Source organism: Lynx canadensis, chromosome B1 (assembly GCF_007474595.2).
Source record: "Lynx canadensis isolate LIC74 chromosome B1, mLynCan4.pri.v2, whole genome shotgun sequence".
In the NCBI taxonomy this organism is placed as follows: domain Eukaryota; kingdom Metazoa; phylum Chordata; class Mammalia; order Carnivora; family Felidae; genus Lynx; species Lynx canadensis.
Window position 1 is genome coordinate 84628102 of NC_044306.2, and position 17303 is coordinate 84645404.

Below are 17303 nucleotides of genomic sequence, written 5' to 3' on the forward strand. Positions count from 1 at the left end.
ACCATCCTTCTACTGCCACCCTGGGTGGTGTTACAACACACAGCTAATCACACCACTGTGCTGCTCATGAGCCCACCCACCACCCAGAGAATAAGGTCTAAGTTTTTGCTGGCAACCACAAACATCTGTAAAACAGCCCCATCTTCTTTAAAAAAAAAAAAAAAATGTAGCTGAATTTCTTATTGCAAAATACGTGTTTATTTTAGCAAATATCTAAAATAAGTAAGCAAAAAAGAAAGAAATTCATTTTGGGACACCTAGGTGAATCAGTCGGTTAAGCTTCAGACCTCAGCTCAGGTCATGATCTCACAGTTTGTGAGTTTGAGCCTCGTGTCAGGCTCTGTGCTGACAGCTCAGAGCCTGAAGCCTGCTTCAGATTCTGTGTCTCCCCCTCTCTCTGCCCCTCCCATGCTCATAGTCTGTCAATAATAAATAAAAAAAGGTTAAAAATTAAAAAAAAAAAGAAATTCATCTTCTTTGAAAGTTAATTGTCTTGCCTTTATTGTTTCCTTGCTGCCCCATTATTATGACCAAAGCAGACTGTGGGTCATTCCCAAGTGTACTGAACATTCTCCTGTCTCCATGCCTTTTCATGTTGTTTATATTCACCAAACCTCACCTAATTTCTGGCCATTGAAATTCTATTCAGCCTTCACTGTCCCAACACAGAAGTCTACTTTCTCTAAGAAGTCTTCTCTGACTTTTGAATCTCTGTAGCAGGGGTTAGTGATAATATATGTAAATTATTTTTGGTTATGCCTAGAATTTATTCTTCCTTGTTGTATTTCATATTTATATTCTGCCTTTTTCAAAGTTATGTAAATATTATTGTTTTTAGCCATGTACTTTGTATCCAAAAGCTAAACTCTAAGATTCTCAAATGTATCTTACTCTCTTTCCTAGGATTTTCATAAGCCTTCAGTTCCAGGAGTTGATAACATAAATTGTAGCATCATACTGTTACACTGTTTGCATGGGATGGTTGAAAGTAAAGGGAAAATTGGAAAATAAAAGTGGGAAAAGACTGACAGGTGGTAAAAGAGACAAAACCTGTCCTAGAGGAGATGATGAAGTCTCTGTGATAGTTCCAGGGGCAAAAACTAAATGGATTCTTTTGGAGGTTCCTGTTCAAAGAGTTGGGCTTAAGGGAATGTTCGGGAATACACAACACTCACAATATGGTGGTGTCTGATGTGGAGCTAGTTCATACTCAACTCTGTCCATTTCAGATGGAACACCATCTCTGAGAAAGATTGACAGGATTCATTCAGTGGAAATGGCATTGGTGGAAGAGATTGAAACCTGGGAAGCCCAACAGGGTCTGGAGCAAAAAAATGTAGTTGCACTTCCTCCTTGAGATTCAGGAGCTTCATTCTCAGGGCTGAGCAGTTGAAAGTATTTCCAACTCCCTGCAGATGGAAGGCATCCACTTTTGTTTTGACAAGCTTGGCTCCCTTTGGGGGGCAGCTGGATTTTCATTCTGTACCGGTTCTCACGGTGCATTTGCTCTGCCATGGTGTCTAAATGGATACATCGGATTTTGTGAAACTGAACAGAGGGGCCAGAGTGGTGAAGGCAGGAAAACTGCCTCTGTTAGTACAAGGGCAAGGTCACGGTGAACTCATAGGCTGCAGCAGTGGAGATGGTGCAAAGTGGTCTGACTGGATAATGGAGGAGCGTGGGATGCTTTACAGAATGTGGAAGAATCTGGAAGATCTGAGGTGCTGAACGAATGTCTGAGAGTGGGTGTGTGTCCTTTTCTGTGCTGGAAAGGAAGAGAGGAGATGATTTGGAATGGTAGCAGAAGAAGTAGATCCAAGATTGACCTTGAAACTATCAGAGGCAAAACTTTTCTTCTGCCCTCTTAGAGTCTCTGGCTGGGCCTGAGAATTCAATTGACATAAGACAAATAGCAAGAAGGGGCACCTGGGTGGCTCAGTTGGTTAAGTGTCTGACTCTTGGTTACGGCTCAGGTCATGATCTCACAGTTTTGTGAGTTCAAGCCCCACATTGGGCTCCATGCTGGCAGCACAGAGCCTGCTTGGGATTCTCTGTCCCCTCTCTCTCTGCCCTTCTCCCACTCACATTGTCTCTGTCACAAAATAAATAAACTGAAGAAAAAATTAAAAAAAACAAACAGGTGAAAAGCACACTTGTACAGGGAAATCCTCACCAAAAAAATAAATAAATAAAATAAAAATAAATAAAAATGAACACCCAAAGAAGTGTCAAAACCTAAATTCTTTTATACTAGGCTGAACAGGGGCACCTGGGTTTATATAAATAAACATTGTATATATATATATATATATATATATATATATATATAAAATAAATAAATAAAATAATAAATAAATAAATAAACATATATATACACACACACACACACACACATACACACACTAGGCTGAACGAAGAGAGGCAAAATATATGGGAGTGGGAGGAGTTAAAGGAAGGAGAAGTGATCTCATCTAGGTCTATAGCATAGAATTCCTTATAAGGAGAACTGAGCATTGAATCCCCATCTCTGGCATTAAGAACGTTTGCTTCTCTGGCACCTGGATGGCTCAGTTGGTTTAAGCATCCAACTTTGGCTCAGGTCATGATCCCACGATTCGTGGGTTCGAGTGCTGATAGTGCTGGGCTCTGTGCTGATAGCTCAGAGCCTGGAGCCTGCTGCGGATTCTTTGTCTTCCCCTCTCTGCCCCTCCCCCACTCATGCTCTGTAGCTCTCTCTCCCAAGAGTAAATAAACATTAAAAAAAAAATTAAAAAAAAAAAAAAAAGGAGAAGGGCTGGAACCAAGTAGCTGCATATCTGGTCCAGATACTCATTGTCCACACAAGAACTAAGATTTAGCAAGGGAGTAGGGGGGAAGACAGAAATTTTATTTATTTACCTATTTTTATTATTGAGAATGTGTAAATTCCTTTAACATAATCTCACAATAATCTTATTGGATAGATGTTAACTTTCTCCCATTTAAAGGAATAAACTAGAAACTTAACCAAATAGGTAATAGAGAGCTGAACTGACTTTCTTTCCTGTTATACATGTTCTAATATTTATTCACTGTTACCAATACCTGCTACATTTTCCAGGCTACTTTCAGAATAACATAGGCTATAATCTATTGGTATATATGGACTTTTATTTTATTTGAGAGCTTAAGAGTAGTCCATGGAGTCAAGCTCCCAGATCCACCAGGGGAGCTAACTGGCAGTGAATTTCCTCATTATTCTCTGGTGCTTATCAAGAATGGAATCAAAAGTCTGTTTTGGCCTGTTAGTTTTCTGTTAACTTGGGGATAAAAATTATCTCAAACTCCAGGAGAGTAGCAAACTAGAGCAGTAAGACAATGCTTCTTTATATTTTAAGTACTATAGCAACAAACACACTTAGAGAATGTTTTTAGTGACTGGTTTCCTTTCTTCTGACTATTCCTTTGAAGCAATAAAACTAAGTCATCTTGTGGCATTCCTGTACAAAGAAAAGCTAGTTACGTTGCATGGAACACAGAAACTGAATTATGAATGTATATCTACACCTATGTACTCATTTCTTATAGAATTTCCTTATTTATCTGCCCACTAAGGTGTGTAAGATGTGACGTGTTTTGTTTTGTTTTGTTTCTTTTAAAGAAATTTCTTTAACACAGCTTCATTCTCTGTTTTGCCTCCTATCTGGCCAGGCTGATGGAAAGTCAATCCTATTATTTGAGCTTCTTCTTGCTACAGGACTTACCTTGCACTGAAACTTCTGAAAGGCTGTATCAGTCATTAGCCACTGATGTGCCTATTTTATTCATCGTGGTGCCTTTATGCCCCCTTTATTTCATTGCACCAAGCCAAGCTCAAGAAAGGGAATCTTGGCAAAGCTGACCAGTGACTGAGGGCCAGCTTGCCTCCCGCCTCTCTCCATCTCCAGTGGTCCTCCCTTCCAGGGACACCCATGCAGAACAATGCACAAGGTTCACCCACCCCACCCCCCACCTCTATCCTATCCCCAACTCCACACCAACTTTTGTCAGTTTGTCCTCCTTCCATTTAGTGCTCTCTGTCTTTCTGTGTGTCTCACTCCCCTCTCTCCCCCTTCTCTTTCTCTCTCTCCCACTCTTTTCTCTCTCAACCCTCAAAGGTCCTTTTTGCTTCTCACTGGATACCTCACATTTTCTCAGTCATGAGATTAACAAAGGCAGATCTACTTAGGTCAGGCAGCTCTTGCTTTCAGCACTGCTAAAATCCCTGGGACACATGCTTTGTACTGCAGCCTAAAATATAAGGGAGCAAAACACAAATTAGTGACTCAAAAATTTTTTATTACTGTCTTACCTGCATTTAACAATCACTTGCATATTAGCCTTCTTTTATCCAAATAAAATTAACCTCAGGCACTTCCTCATAAGCTTTTTTTTCTCAGTCCTTTCATCTTTAGATATTTCATTTCTGGACCTCATCCAAATACTCTTCTTATAAAGTTCTAAGATGAAAACTGAAATCAGTTCTCTGCTAATCATCTGATGGAAGCAATTATACTTGAAAATCATTATGTCTCTCTCTCTCTTTCTCCTTCCTTTTTTTCTTTAAACTTTTTTAATGTAAAACACAGACTTGATATCAAGCCACTTTCCTATTTTTTCTTGAGTTGTTTTTCTGGGCACATGTACTTTCTTTTCATCAAAGCAATGTTTAGATACTATCTGAAAGTATCACTATTGGAGCCTGCTTCTTCTGACAAGAAGATATTCCTATTTTCTGGGACTTTATAAAACTAAAAAAGTGAAATGGGAAAAAAGAATATAACAAGTGATACCAGGGAGAAATTGAATCAAAACAGATAAATAAGTCAGATTCCTTTTTTTAATTCTGAAAATAGGTAAGAATGAGCAGGAACATCTTGTAGAGACACAACACAATGTCAAAGACACGCTTTGCATTCTTTGATTTTTGCTCCCTACGTCAACTATTTCTTATTGAACTGTCACCTATTCTATTAGTAGACAAAAATATGCATCTCTGGAGTACTGTATTATGTTTGAATAGAATCAAAGAATCACAGGAAGGTAGAGATGAAAGCAATTGTAGAAGTCATTTAATCTAATGTAACAACTAGCAAGAAATCACACATGCCAGTTTCGAGAGTGTAACAAGAAACCTTGCACTTAAGGATCCCAGTCATAAAGTGAAAGAATATGGTTTTGCCATTAGACAGGCAGTGATAAAAATTCCCTCTCTGCCACTTGAACAAGTCTTGTAACCCTTGTGAGCCCCATGGAGATAATACTGACCAATTTAACTGTTGTAAGAGATGAACAAGATAACACCTACAAAGCAGCATTTACATGATAGGACATGATATATGGGAGATCTTTTCCTTTTCCTTAAACACTCCCTGTGGTCTCCAAGGTGGCCCTGACTTTAACCTGGAGAAATTTGACTCTGAAACCAACCACTTAACCATACATTTCCTCTTCTATAGTTAGTGGGGCTTTACTCATTCTCTCAATCTCTGTCTTCTGTGATATGCAGGTTCCCAAGCTCACTATCACTTCCTGGTTATTGGGCTCTGATGTTCTCTAGTTCATAGCACGCCACACTGCCCTACCCCCCCAACACTGCCCCCCCCCGCCCCCCGCCCCAGCAAAAATATCTTGTCTGGATATGCATGCAGGGTCCTATGGGGAGGAACCACACTCCTCTGAGTGCATGTTTTGCTACTACTTCTCTTTCTTTTATACCACCTTGTCCATGATAGTTAGAAACTCTATGACCCAGACATTCAAAGCTATAACATAGTCTTATGTCGTCTGAGTAATTCTGCATTAGGGGCTTTCTCTATAGGTCTTACTAATATATTTTGAATTAGATTCTGAAATCCAGTCAGAATGAAGAAACCATTTAAAGAAAAAATTTGTTTAATGTTATTATTTATTTTGAAGAACAGAGAGAGAGAGGGATAGACCATGAGTGGGGGAGGGACAGAAAAGGAGACACAGAATCTGGAGCAGGCTCCAGGCTCCAATCCGTCCAGAGCCGGATGTGGGGCTGGGATTCGTGAACCATGAGATCATGACCTGAGCCAAATCAGCGCTTAACTGAATGAGCCACCCAGGTACCCCAGAAGAAACCATTTTAAATGTGGTTGGTGTTCCAGGGGCCACAAAAGCTAATCTGGCTTCTAGGCCAATGGAAATTATCTCACCTTCGATATCCTTTATTAAAATTTTCCCTAATGTAAATAGTGCACAGTTTGTTTGTTTTGTTTTTTAGTCCTGGGAAATATACTTTTAATATTTTAATTATAAATTAAATTTTTTGGAAAGCTTTGGTAGATAATTTGACATTTAAGTGTATTTTAGAATTTAAATTTCATGGCCCTGGATCTAAACTGAAAACAGAAGTACCTTTCCCCTTATTTTATCAGACTGTCATATAAGCAAACTGGAAAGCAGGGAAAGTACATTTCTACACATCCTTTCCTTGCAATTGCTGTTGTAAAGCATGGAAAAGGCTTCAAATTTAGCTTCTTATCTATAAAATGTGCACTTCAACTTGAAGATTTTTTAAAGTCACTTTACATATGAGAATCTATGATTCTATGATTTCTGTTCCACTTTCAAAATTCTTATTGATGCCAGACCTACATTACATTCAGTTTTACACAGATTTGCCAGCTTAAAATCTGACACAATCCAGCAATCTAGGGCCTGAAACAAGGTGCTTATTAAGATCAATGTATTACATGAATGTAGATGCAAATAGAGCTCTATAAACTATTGGCTCTAAAATCTTGGCTCATAATTTCACGATGGTGTACCCATAGCTCCAACTTGGATATAATTAGATGTGAAATGGTCTCATTTTAGCATGGAAGAAATCAGCTTCCTGGTCAGAAGGAAGTATTTTTCAATTCAGTTTTGACTGGGAATTTTCCTTGAGGGAGCTTGAAGGGCTATAGTGGTTAAAAGAATAAAATATCAAATAGCAAAACTCTTCATGAATAATTACCCAGCAGGAGAAGATAAGAAGACTATAAATTTTGTTTTTAGAGCTTTGCATGGTTTAAGAGTATACCTGCAGTTGGGGGGCGGGGGGCTCGTGATCTATGATACAGCAGTAGTCACTGACAGAAAAGAGGGGGGGAAATATGCAAATATCATCAAGCTATGCACATTGGGTTTCATTTAAGGAAGTGTCTCCTCATGTAGGCAGTGGTGTATTTAAAAGTAAGACATTTCCTTTGACTTGTTTTTGAGTGATTGCTCTGACAGGTCTTTAAAGAAAAAAAATCATTTTCTATCCTGCAGATTCAGTAACTGCCCTTAAATGACTGATCATGTCGCATTTTCAGTGGAGACAACATTGTGATTTGCTCCCATGGTGATCTACCAACGATGGCTAAAACTAATGACTCTGGATTGTCAGGGTACCTTGTAAGGTGGCCACTAATTTGTTATTTTTCATATCTGCTGGTGAGGAAATTACTAATATTATTCAACACATCCTTTGCAGTTTATACTTGCAGAGTGCTTAAAATCATTTGTGGTTATGAAGAAATGACCCTTGAGCTATTCTTAGCAGAAAGCAAGGAAACAGTGCCAAGAGTACCCTTCTCCACATTATGACATAATCGGGGGCCTTGGGCTTTAACTTCTATGACAGCCGATAGGCCATGTTACTTTCAATTCTAGCTGATAATAGAATTATTGTGTGTGAGGCATTTTTACTGTATTAATCTAATCTCCAGAGATTGAAGTTAGTAAACAGCAAAGTAATTCAATTATAAAATGCCTTCCAGAAACAAAACCAAAAAGTAACAATGCAACTTTTCATTTAGTAATTTCACTTTGAAGGCATATTTGGCAGACAGCCTGGAAAAGCATTAAATGGGCTCTGGCAGTTGTTTAAAAAAAAAAAGCCACCTAGTATAAATTAGTCCACTGTATTTGGATTAAGGGACTGTTATAAGATCCTTTCAACTTACTTTTTGGCCAATAGTGTACTCCTCAGCCAGAGCCCATGTACAGGTGGCCCCACTGGGAAAGAGAAGAGTATGTCTATACTATTATAGTATTATGTGATAGATTGTGGTTAATATTTAACTAAATTTTCTAATCAGAATGTAATATTTGTAATATGATTGATAGATGAGAGAGAGAAAGAGATGATTGATTGATTTAGGAGACTATATTCTTTTAACGGGGAACACTGGAGTCGGAACCAAGGTTACAACAAAATTAAGATTTGCTACAGATAAACTTTCACTCTTAAAACTGCACAGGAGGGAATGTTAGTGATACTAGAGAAATAATTTTGGGCAAAGAAGCGTTTTCTGAATCACAAGGATATCAATTCCTTTAAAAACCCCCACAGCGTATTACCTACCTAACGTGCCGTAGAATGTTGAACAAGTAACGGGTTACTCATACAATTGATGATAGGAATTATGCAGGTCCAGAATAACTCTTCTTTAGCTCAACAAGCCATTTGTTTTCAGATAAGCCTATATTTCACTTTGTCACTGGCTCCATAGTCCTTAGGTTTTACCAAAGAACAAGTATAACATGGGCACAGCATAACATGATTGATTTGATGCTTTAACTAAGTCAGATAAATGTTCAAAGTAATTATGATTGCTACTGGGCCAAATGTGGCCCAGTAATGTGGTCAAATGCCTCATCAAGAATGTCTGTGCAGCAAGTTTTCAGGGGCTGCAAGTGGTTGAAAGGGGGCTATGGAAGCTAAGGGGCTTGCTTGCAGGGCACTCTTCATGAGGACTGAGTAACAACCAGTTTTCTACCTCAAAACCTGGAGGAGCTGATAAAGATCAACCACTCCTTGACAACTGACTGTGATTGAAATTCTGAATACTCTGAATACTGATGAAATACAACTAGAAAAGAATTTTTATTTTCAGCATATATCAGTATGGCGTATTTCAGACTTGCCATAATTGGAGCTGCCTTTAAGCCCAATTACAAATGCCCATTTTTTACTCACACAGAAAATCTTTTCTTTCCCAGAGAATCAATCTGCAATATGGATCTCTTTTAAGACCAGGAGTCCCTTGGAGATAGATTTGGCCTCATCTAAGTTAAGATGAGCAGCAGAAAACATAGTTTATGAGCTGAACTAACAGAAGGACGCTGAGTCGGGGTTTGCTAAACTAATCGTATGGCTGGCAAAGGATGACATATCAGATGTTTCATTCATTTTAAATTACCAAACCATTTCCATAAATCACTTTTATAGCCTTAAATACATTATGTAAGTATAGTAACATTAGATGGTGTGTTTAAATGTGCCAGGCATGTCCGTTTGCTTCTCTGCATACTGTGTTTCTCTTCTTATTTTCCAAAGATGTATTTATCAGATTATTTTTATGGTCCATATTTTAGTTTTATTCATGTAGTCTTGTTGATGGTGCTGTTATGTTTATTTGATTCTTCCTTGTACATACACATTCAACTCATGTGGAGTATCATAGTGTCTCTCTCTTCCTTCTTGCACAAAAAAAAAAAAAAGAATCTTCTTTTTTTAATACATTTGTCAATGTAGGACAGTAAGAAAATTAATACACAGATGCATTGGGGCTATTTAGCATAAAAACTCCATCTGAAACAGTGTATTCTATAAAATAATGTGTTGAATTCAGGATATTTAAGGTTGAGTTTCTTTACTGTGTGAATGCTATACTATTTCTTTTCTCCCCTGACTCCCCGCCCTCCCCTCCCTGTTTAACAGCAGACAAACCCAGGGAGCACTGAGTGAATCCGATGATCCTGAAACAGGCTGTCTAACTGATAACAAGCCAACTTCTCGACACTTCTATCCTGTCGCCTTGCTGCTTGTCAGCTCACACCTGTTAGTTGTGTGGCTTATTTTAAGTCTTGCATTACTATTAGCCAAATACCAATAAGTTTTATGTTGTATTCCTTTCTTTTCTACAAATGACAATGGACTTTAAATTATGGGGACAATGCTGTAATATTTCTACATTTTCAGATTCACAGAATTTAAAAAAAATGTTTGAAATGTGTTTTGTTTGTTTTTCCTAAAATCTAAAAAAGAAGTACTATGCATTAAGTGAATTATTTTGCTCTTTTGTTCATGGAAACGTGTTTCCCACTGTTAACCAACTCAAAAGAATTTTTAAATTTCTGTCTTTGGAGTAAGACAAAGAACAGAATCCTGAAAGCTTGAAGTTCTGCACCTCCTGTTTCTCTTCCCATTCAATTTATTCAAGACAATTAAGAATGAATTTGCACAATGCACTGAAACCCTGAGTCAAGTCTTAGAGATGTGGGAGGTTCGAGACTTTATTTCCACTGTGCTAACATCCTTGTTGCCATCAGCTGACAGAACCTTCTGTTTGATTTCTTAATCTGTTAGTTATGTTGGTTCTTTGCTTCAATTTACCCTTTTCTGTCCAGTAATTTGATGGAGAGAATGGCTATTTATGTTTTGTAATTAAATTAACCTGTTTGTAACTCTTGTTTGGGTTGATTTGGCTCTCGGAGTACTTTTCTATTCTTTTTAACAAGGTCTTGTTTGTGTCTTACACGCCATTTTCAGCCCCTGTGACTTTTGTACTGTCTGTGCACAAGCACCCTTCCTTTATAAAGCAGAGACTTGGACCAGGCTGTTCAGAAAGCCATTTTTCTCTTCGTTGCACAGCTAAAATAATGAAGTAAAATAGAGATGAAATTTTCCTTTGAAATCTATAGGGCCAGACTTAATAAATTAAATGCCTTATTCCTAGAACCTGCATCCTTAGGGCTACATGTAGATCTTAATGTGTTTTAAAGAGACTGACATTAATTTATGGAAAAGTTATAAAAAGGCAGATATATTTATGAAACTAAAGTGAAGCTGTATTGTGGAGCAAATTATATTTAAAGCGTTTATTAAACCTTAAGTATCTGTTAAGAGCAAAGAGACTTTAATCATCTCCTTCTGAGGGCAATAATGGTATTGGGCCTGGCCTAGGATTTAATTTTGTAAGATGTATCATCATTTGTGAAAAAAAAAAAATGTAGAGTTGAATCTTTGTTATTTTTACTTGGACTGTTGCTGCAACTCTGCATTGAACAAATAAAGCATATTTATTTATTCCGTGTTTCATGAAGTTGTACTTTTTCCCCTTTCACCAGAGAAGGATGCCGCATAGAGAATGTTCTGAAGAATATCAAATGCAGAAAGTATGCTTTCAACATGCTACAGCTGCTGGCTTTCCCCAAGTACTACCGACCTCCAGAGGGGACTTATGGAAAAGCTGACACCTAACTTTACCAACATGTAAATAACCAGGAACACAATTACGCTTCAGTCGGATAATCTCCACCTTTCTAAACTGTTTTATTGTCACGAGTTTGTGGAGGGAGCTGATCAGGGATGTTTGCCCAAATCTAGGAATTTCTCGAATTAGGTCTTAGCATATTAGTCTGAAAGAAATCCATTAAAAAATCTCCAGGAACATTGTGATTCTAGTTCTCGCTTCTACATGGTGCCCCCTCGCAGGCTGAGGTCAGCCTCAGGATGTGTACATTTCATTCATGGTGTCCTTTAGTGAAGGCACTGATTCTGAGGAAACATAGGTTGCTGCAGGAGGAGTACAGGTGACTCATAGAGGGGCGCTTGACCTCCAGAATGAACACAGGAGAGAGTGTAAAGGAGAGAGAGGGACTCAGACATAGTATTTCACAGCCTTTCTCATGAGTAACCTTAGAGCCCATTTGTGGTATTTGGAAAATATCTTTCTAGGGAATTAAAATTCGGTAGCATCAACGCATGATGTTGACGGCAGAAGCAGGTTGCCGGTGTGCTTTTTAAAGACTGTGGTCCTCCAGGCGAGACATAACCAGTCCTCCGGAACAGGTAGATGACAGTGTTAGCAACTCAGTGGAGATACTTTTCAATAACATGGTATCTTTTCTAAACTCTGACACAGGTTGTATGGTGATAAAGTTGTATAGTAGAAAAATACCGTGAGGAACTAAAACTGCAAGAAAATGAAAGCTGATCACCCTGCTGATGTTAAACATGAAAATCCCCGTCAGCCTGAACTGTGTAGCCAAGTTCATAAAAGTCCAAAAAATATCTTCGTGATGTTTTCCAATAGTCATCTTGCTACAGAATATAGATGGTGGAATCTGCGTTGTCTGGCATAGATTACTATGTGTGAATAAACATTTTAAGACATATGCAACCATAGCTAATGATAAACCAAAATAATTATTTCTGTTGACTTCAATTTCCAAATCACACCAGCATAGGTTTTCCAATATTCCAAATTAGAAATTGCTGTAGAGATTATCTTGTATAATGTCATTATAAATGGGTAAATTAAAGCACGAGGAAGATATGCCCCCAATAATCCAGCTAGATAATTTTAGAACCATGATTATAATCTCTTCTTACCTTCCTAGCCTGTGCCATGCTAAAAATGCATGAAAATTATGGGAGAATGCTAGTTAGTTAAATAAAAATTGTCATTTATTGCTGGAATTAAACCTTAGAGTACAACAGTCTGAAAAAATGAAACCTATTTTCTCCAGATGTTGAGTTTATTCTTTCTCCTCACTCATTGGAAGAGTATGACATCCAGAGCATAAATCTACCCTTTGGATATGCCAGAGGCTCATTACATAGATGTCTCTTGGCTGTGACCACATTCAGTGGATAATATTATGGGGCTTTCCATAGCTAGTGTGACAGCTTCTTGGCTAAGATATCTGTTGACTAAGGACTCCAAACAGATCTCTAGGCTCATGTAGGGTTTTCAGATTACTACAAATTTTAGATAACTGTTTTGGGCTTTGAATACTAGAATTATCAATCCATATTTTAGCTAATGATTTGTGGGCATTATATTTGAGACCATTGACAAACAATTGATAGCCTTCTTAATAAAAAGTGGCTGTATACTATAGATCTATTCACAAAGTTTTCGGTGTTCTGCCTTATATTTCATTCTCCCTTTCAATGATTAGATATAACTTTTGAATTGTTCAGTTTAATTTAAAAATGGTAGGATTTGGTGTTATTTTCATTATCCCATTGGATTTAAGGTAAAGAGGTTGGGATGACAGAGGTTTCCTCGAATAACAATGAAGCCTCATTCAGTATGTCAGAGTGGTCTGGGTTCCAAAAGACCTTAAGTGAAAATGTATCATCTTATAAACAGTATAATTTTTGTCTGTATTTTTAAAAATGAAAACTCTTGACTCAAATCTGGAAAAAAAAACTTATTAAATGGAAAGCCAACAGTAGGGTTTTCTATTTGGGGGAAGATATTTCAAAGATTTTTTTTTCTTTTGAAAAGTACTAATATAGAAGTCTTAAAGGCTAGAGTTTACTGTAATACAAATGCATAGAAGTTTTCATTTATTATTAGCATAGTCATCTGCATTTCCCTATATGAAGCCTGTATTTGTACATACTTTTAAAAGTGGATTTCATCAAGAAAATTCATGTTTTGTATCAACACAATATTGCTCCTTTCCTGAGAGATATTCTAACTATTCTTAGAAATCCACTTCACTATTTCTTTTTTCTTAATTTTTTTAATGTTTATTTATTTTTGAAGGAGAGAGAGACAGAGCGTGAGCGGGGAAGGGGCAGAAAGGGAGGGAGACGCAGAATCTGAAGCAGGCTCCAGGCTCTGAGCTATCAGTGCAGAGCCCGATGTGGGGCTCGAACTTATGAGCTGCAAGATCATGACCTGAGCCGAAGTTGGGCACTCAACCAACTGAGCCATCCAGGTGCCCCACTTCACTATGTCTTAAGTTATTATGGTTTTCTAAATCAAAGAGCAAATGTTAAAAAGTTTTAAAATCTCCTTTGTACAAACACAGCCTAATCATCCTTTTCTCTATTTTTATTTAAAAGATAACACCAGCAGGCCTATTTCAAGAGATCAGATTGACTCAGAAACTGAACCAAGAAAATGACATTTCCAAACAAGATAATTTATTTTGCTAAAAATATGTTTCCCCTCTAATGATATCAAATGTACATATCAATTCCGTATTAGCTCTTCTGCAGAGTTCTGCAGAAAACATATTTAAAACAGGGAAGGTAAAATCTTGATTATGTTTGACCCGGCTACAAAAAAACCCAGAGACTGAAAATGTTCCACAAGACAGCTAAACATAAAAGTTTCAGATATTTGATTGAAGCCAAGCCACACTTGGATGCATTCATTCATTTATTTCTCGTGTGGTTTTTTTGTTTTGTTTTTCTTGTTAATATTGTCTCTGACTTTGTCTACACCCTGCCAAAACAATCCTTTGATGTTTGGTGACTCCAGCCATCCAGCGTCAGAGCAACCATTTTGATCCTGCTGACAAATTGTGCTAAAATGCCCACTCACCTAATTAGAGCAGTATGCCATGTGACTAACTCCTGCTCTTACTTTATCAGACTAACTCCTGTTTTTCTGAAAAACTGTGAAGTCTTAAAACTAGTATCTGGAGGAAGGATACTTTCCTTTTTTCCTCCCCCCTCAACTAAATATAGTATTTTGCATAAAATTTCACGATGGAAAAGAAAAAGATTTATATGGAGTACTACCTTTCCTCTCAACAAATCAAGTCCCTCATGTCAACAAGTATGGTACATGCCAAGGAGAAAGGATACCAGTGATGTGCTAGAACTGGCTTCGGCAGACTCATGAGAGTTGACCATTGAATTTTCAAGAATTTTGTAAGCCAGTTGTTAAACACACCGTCATTAAATATTAAATTATCAAAAGCAATTGAATAAATCTTATTAAAAACAAAGATAATAATGAAAAACTACCACTTCATAATTATTTCCCTTCATATTACTCTTTATCTGTGCTTTTGAGGTATTTATGTCAATTGTACGTACGCAGTGGAGACACTATTATCATGTTCTGTGCATCTCTTCTTGACTCCACACCCAGTAGCATCATGTGGGTAGCTTGAAATTGACCACAGTGGGAGTATGTACACCAAAGAAATTACCAAATGCTACAAACCGGGACCTTTAATTTCTGAAAAGCCAGGTGTTAAACATTTACCAGCACACAACTGAAAGTCACCATCACTTTTTCTCCGGCAAATAACAAATAATTGGAAGCAGTATAAAGTTATTCATATGGTATTAAATTCAACCACTCACCTTCAGATGGCTACAACTTTGTTTTGGTTTTTACCCTTTTTGAAAGATACCTATTAGACTATGAGTAATATTTGACATTTATATTTTATTTGTAATTAAATTATTTAATCATATAGACACATTCAAAAATGTATCTCTCTTGATGTTCTGCAAGGGAAATCTTAGCAATGCATCTTTAGTGTAAGCAATAACAGCGGCTGAATTCAGGGAAATGTTAGCCTAATTATAGCACCACTGAAAATGTGCTTCAGTACAAATTTTTAAGTTTATAATTTTAGCACTTCCTAAAAGCAGGAAAAACAGTAAACATATTACTGTGTTCAGATTCTAATAAATGTAGTTTGGTTGAAACCCAAACTGTTAAGCAAATTGAACTGTGGCGGTATGCTAAAACACCGCAGATGTTTTAGATGTTTGCTTTCCAAATACGGTGGCGTATCAATTGTTTAATTCAATTATCCAGGGCACCTTTTGTAACCCTTATTACGGATTTAAGAAACTGGCCTAAGAAAACCGGTGATCAGCAGTTACAAAAGCCCAGTGAGCATTTGAACAAAAAGGATCCCTGATAGCTTAAGGCCTTACAAATTATGCACCAAAGAGAATGATCTGTGTAGTTGATTGACAACTTAGTGTGAATTGACATTCATTTAGCCAGCTGCAATCTGCAAAAGCTGTGCTTTTTTCCCCCATATTTATATTTTATTGCTTTAAACAGAAAGTCCCAATATATTATATCCTTTGTTTCTTTGGCAGTTTTAAGTTAGAACTTTCTATCCAAACAGATGCTACCTATAGCAAAACTGTCTTTAAGAACAGAAAATAAAATAAATGTTTAGACAAAAAATCATGGGCCAATTAGGTATAAAGTTAAGGTATGGAAATTTGGATTTTTACTTTCTGAGTCACATGCACATTAATCAGTTTTTCAACTTTATTTCTAAGCAAGTAAAAGAGTCTAAGGCATTTCTGATGTCAAAGAAACAAAGCATATCTGGCTAACAAGGAGGTAGGAAAAAAAAGTAAGAATATCAGCCAAAAACAATTGTACGTGCAATCAGCTGTCCTCAGCTTGAATTCTCATAGATTACATGAATATTTAGAATTATAAACTTAAAAGAGAAAACAAGGCTCACGATAAAGTATATAGTACCCAGAGAGAGTGACTGTCAAGAGAGAGACCTAACACAAGTGATGTTGCCTGATAAACCTTCTCTTGTTTATCTTTTAGTGAATAGAATTCTTTAAGATAACGTTGCACTTGCCTACTCATAGTGTAAATATATTCACAGTCTTCTTAAAATCATGGAAATTCTTCTAAGGGCACAATCCAACAGTCCATCTTTAATGATCACGCGGTATGATTTCATTGTCAAGCAGGCATTATTGACTCACGTATTGATGACATTACCTTATCATCTATAAGGGTCTTGTGATACTTTCATATCACTATCAATATTAAAACATATTTCATGTCAAAAGACTGTCAAACTTTTCAAAGGCAGGTTCCATTTTACTGTAAGTAGATGGACATCCCCATTTCCCTGCACAAGTGCTGTCCTTTATACACATATACTTCTCATGTGAATATTATTATTTTGTTTAGCCTAACATCTAATTTTCAGATCCTTGTGGTACTTATATGAAATGTTGGCATTTGTTTTCCTTTTATGTTAAATATGTATTCTAGATGAGCCAATGTGTGTTCCTAGGAAATGGGGCACAGATAGGTTAGATCGTGTTATATTGGCCTTAGAAGAAATATCATTTTATTTTGTTGTTCTATGTAAACCATATTCATTGTACACTGTGTGTATATTTTTGTTTAAATAAATGTGATTTTTATTTTTTATGTTTCTGTCTTTTTCTCCCTATCACACATTTTTTTTTCATTTTCATCATTGTAGCAATGTCTAAAAGTTAATTAAAATAGCAGAAGGGTAGCCTAAACAATATTTCAAAGAGAATAGACTAATTTTCTGCTAGACCACAATTACAGCACTCATTTTACATCAATACTCAGTTAGTCTCATAATCACTAGCAGCATGCATGTTTTATGGTTGCCATTCTGTAGGAGCAAGATCAACCATAATTTAGAAAAGAGTTCAAGAACCAGATGTCAATGCTTCAACACTGGGCAAATCAGTGATCTTTGTG

General features: G+C 37.0%; 1 protein-coding gene across 1 annotated transcript in view; it reads left to right on the top strand.

The window, feature by feature from the left end:
• INPP4B (inositol polyphosphate-4-phosphatase type II B) overlaps positions 1–16997 on the top strand; it is a 797369-nt gene extending 780372 nt beyond the window's left edge. Inside the window, 2 exon segments of the mRNA XM_030313011.1 lie at positions 11152–11296; positions 13889–16997. Coding sequence (XP_030168871.1) covers positions 11152–11284 — 133 coding nt within the window. The 3' untranslated portion in view covers positions 11285–11296; positions 13889–16997.
• The last annotated feature ends 306 nt before the right edge of the window (positions 16998–17303 follow it).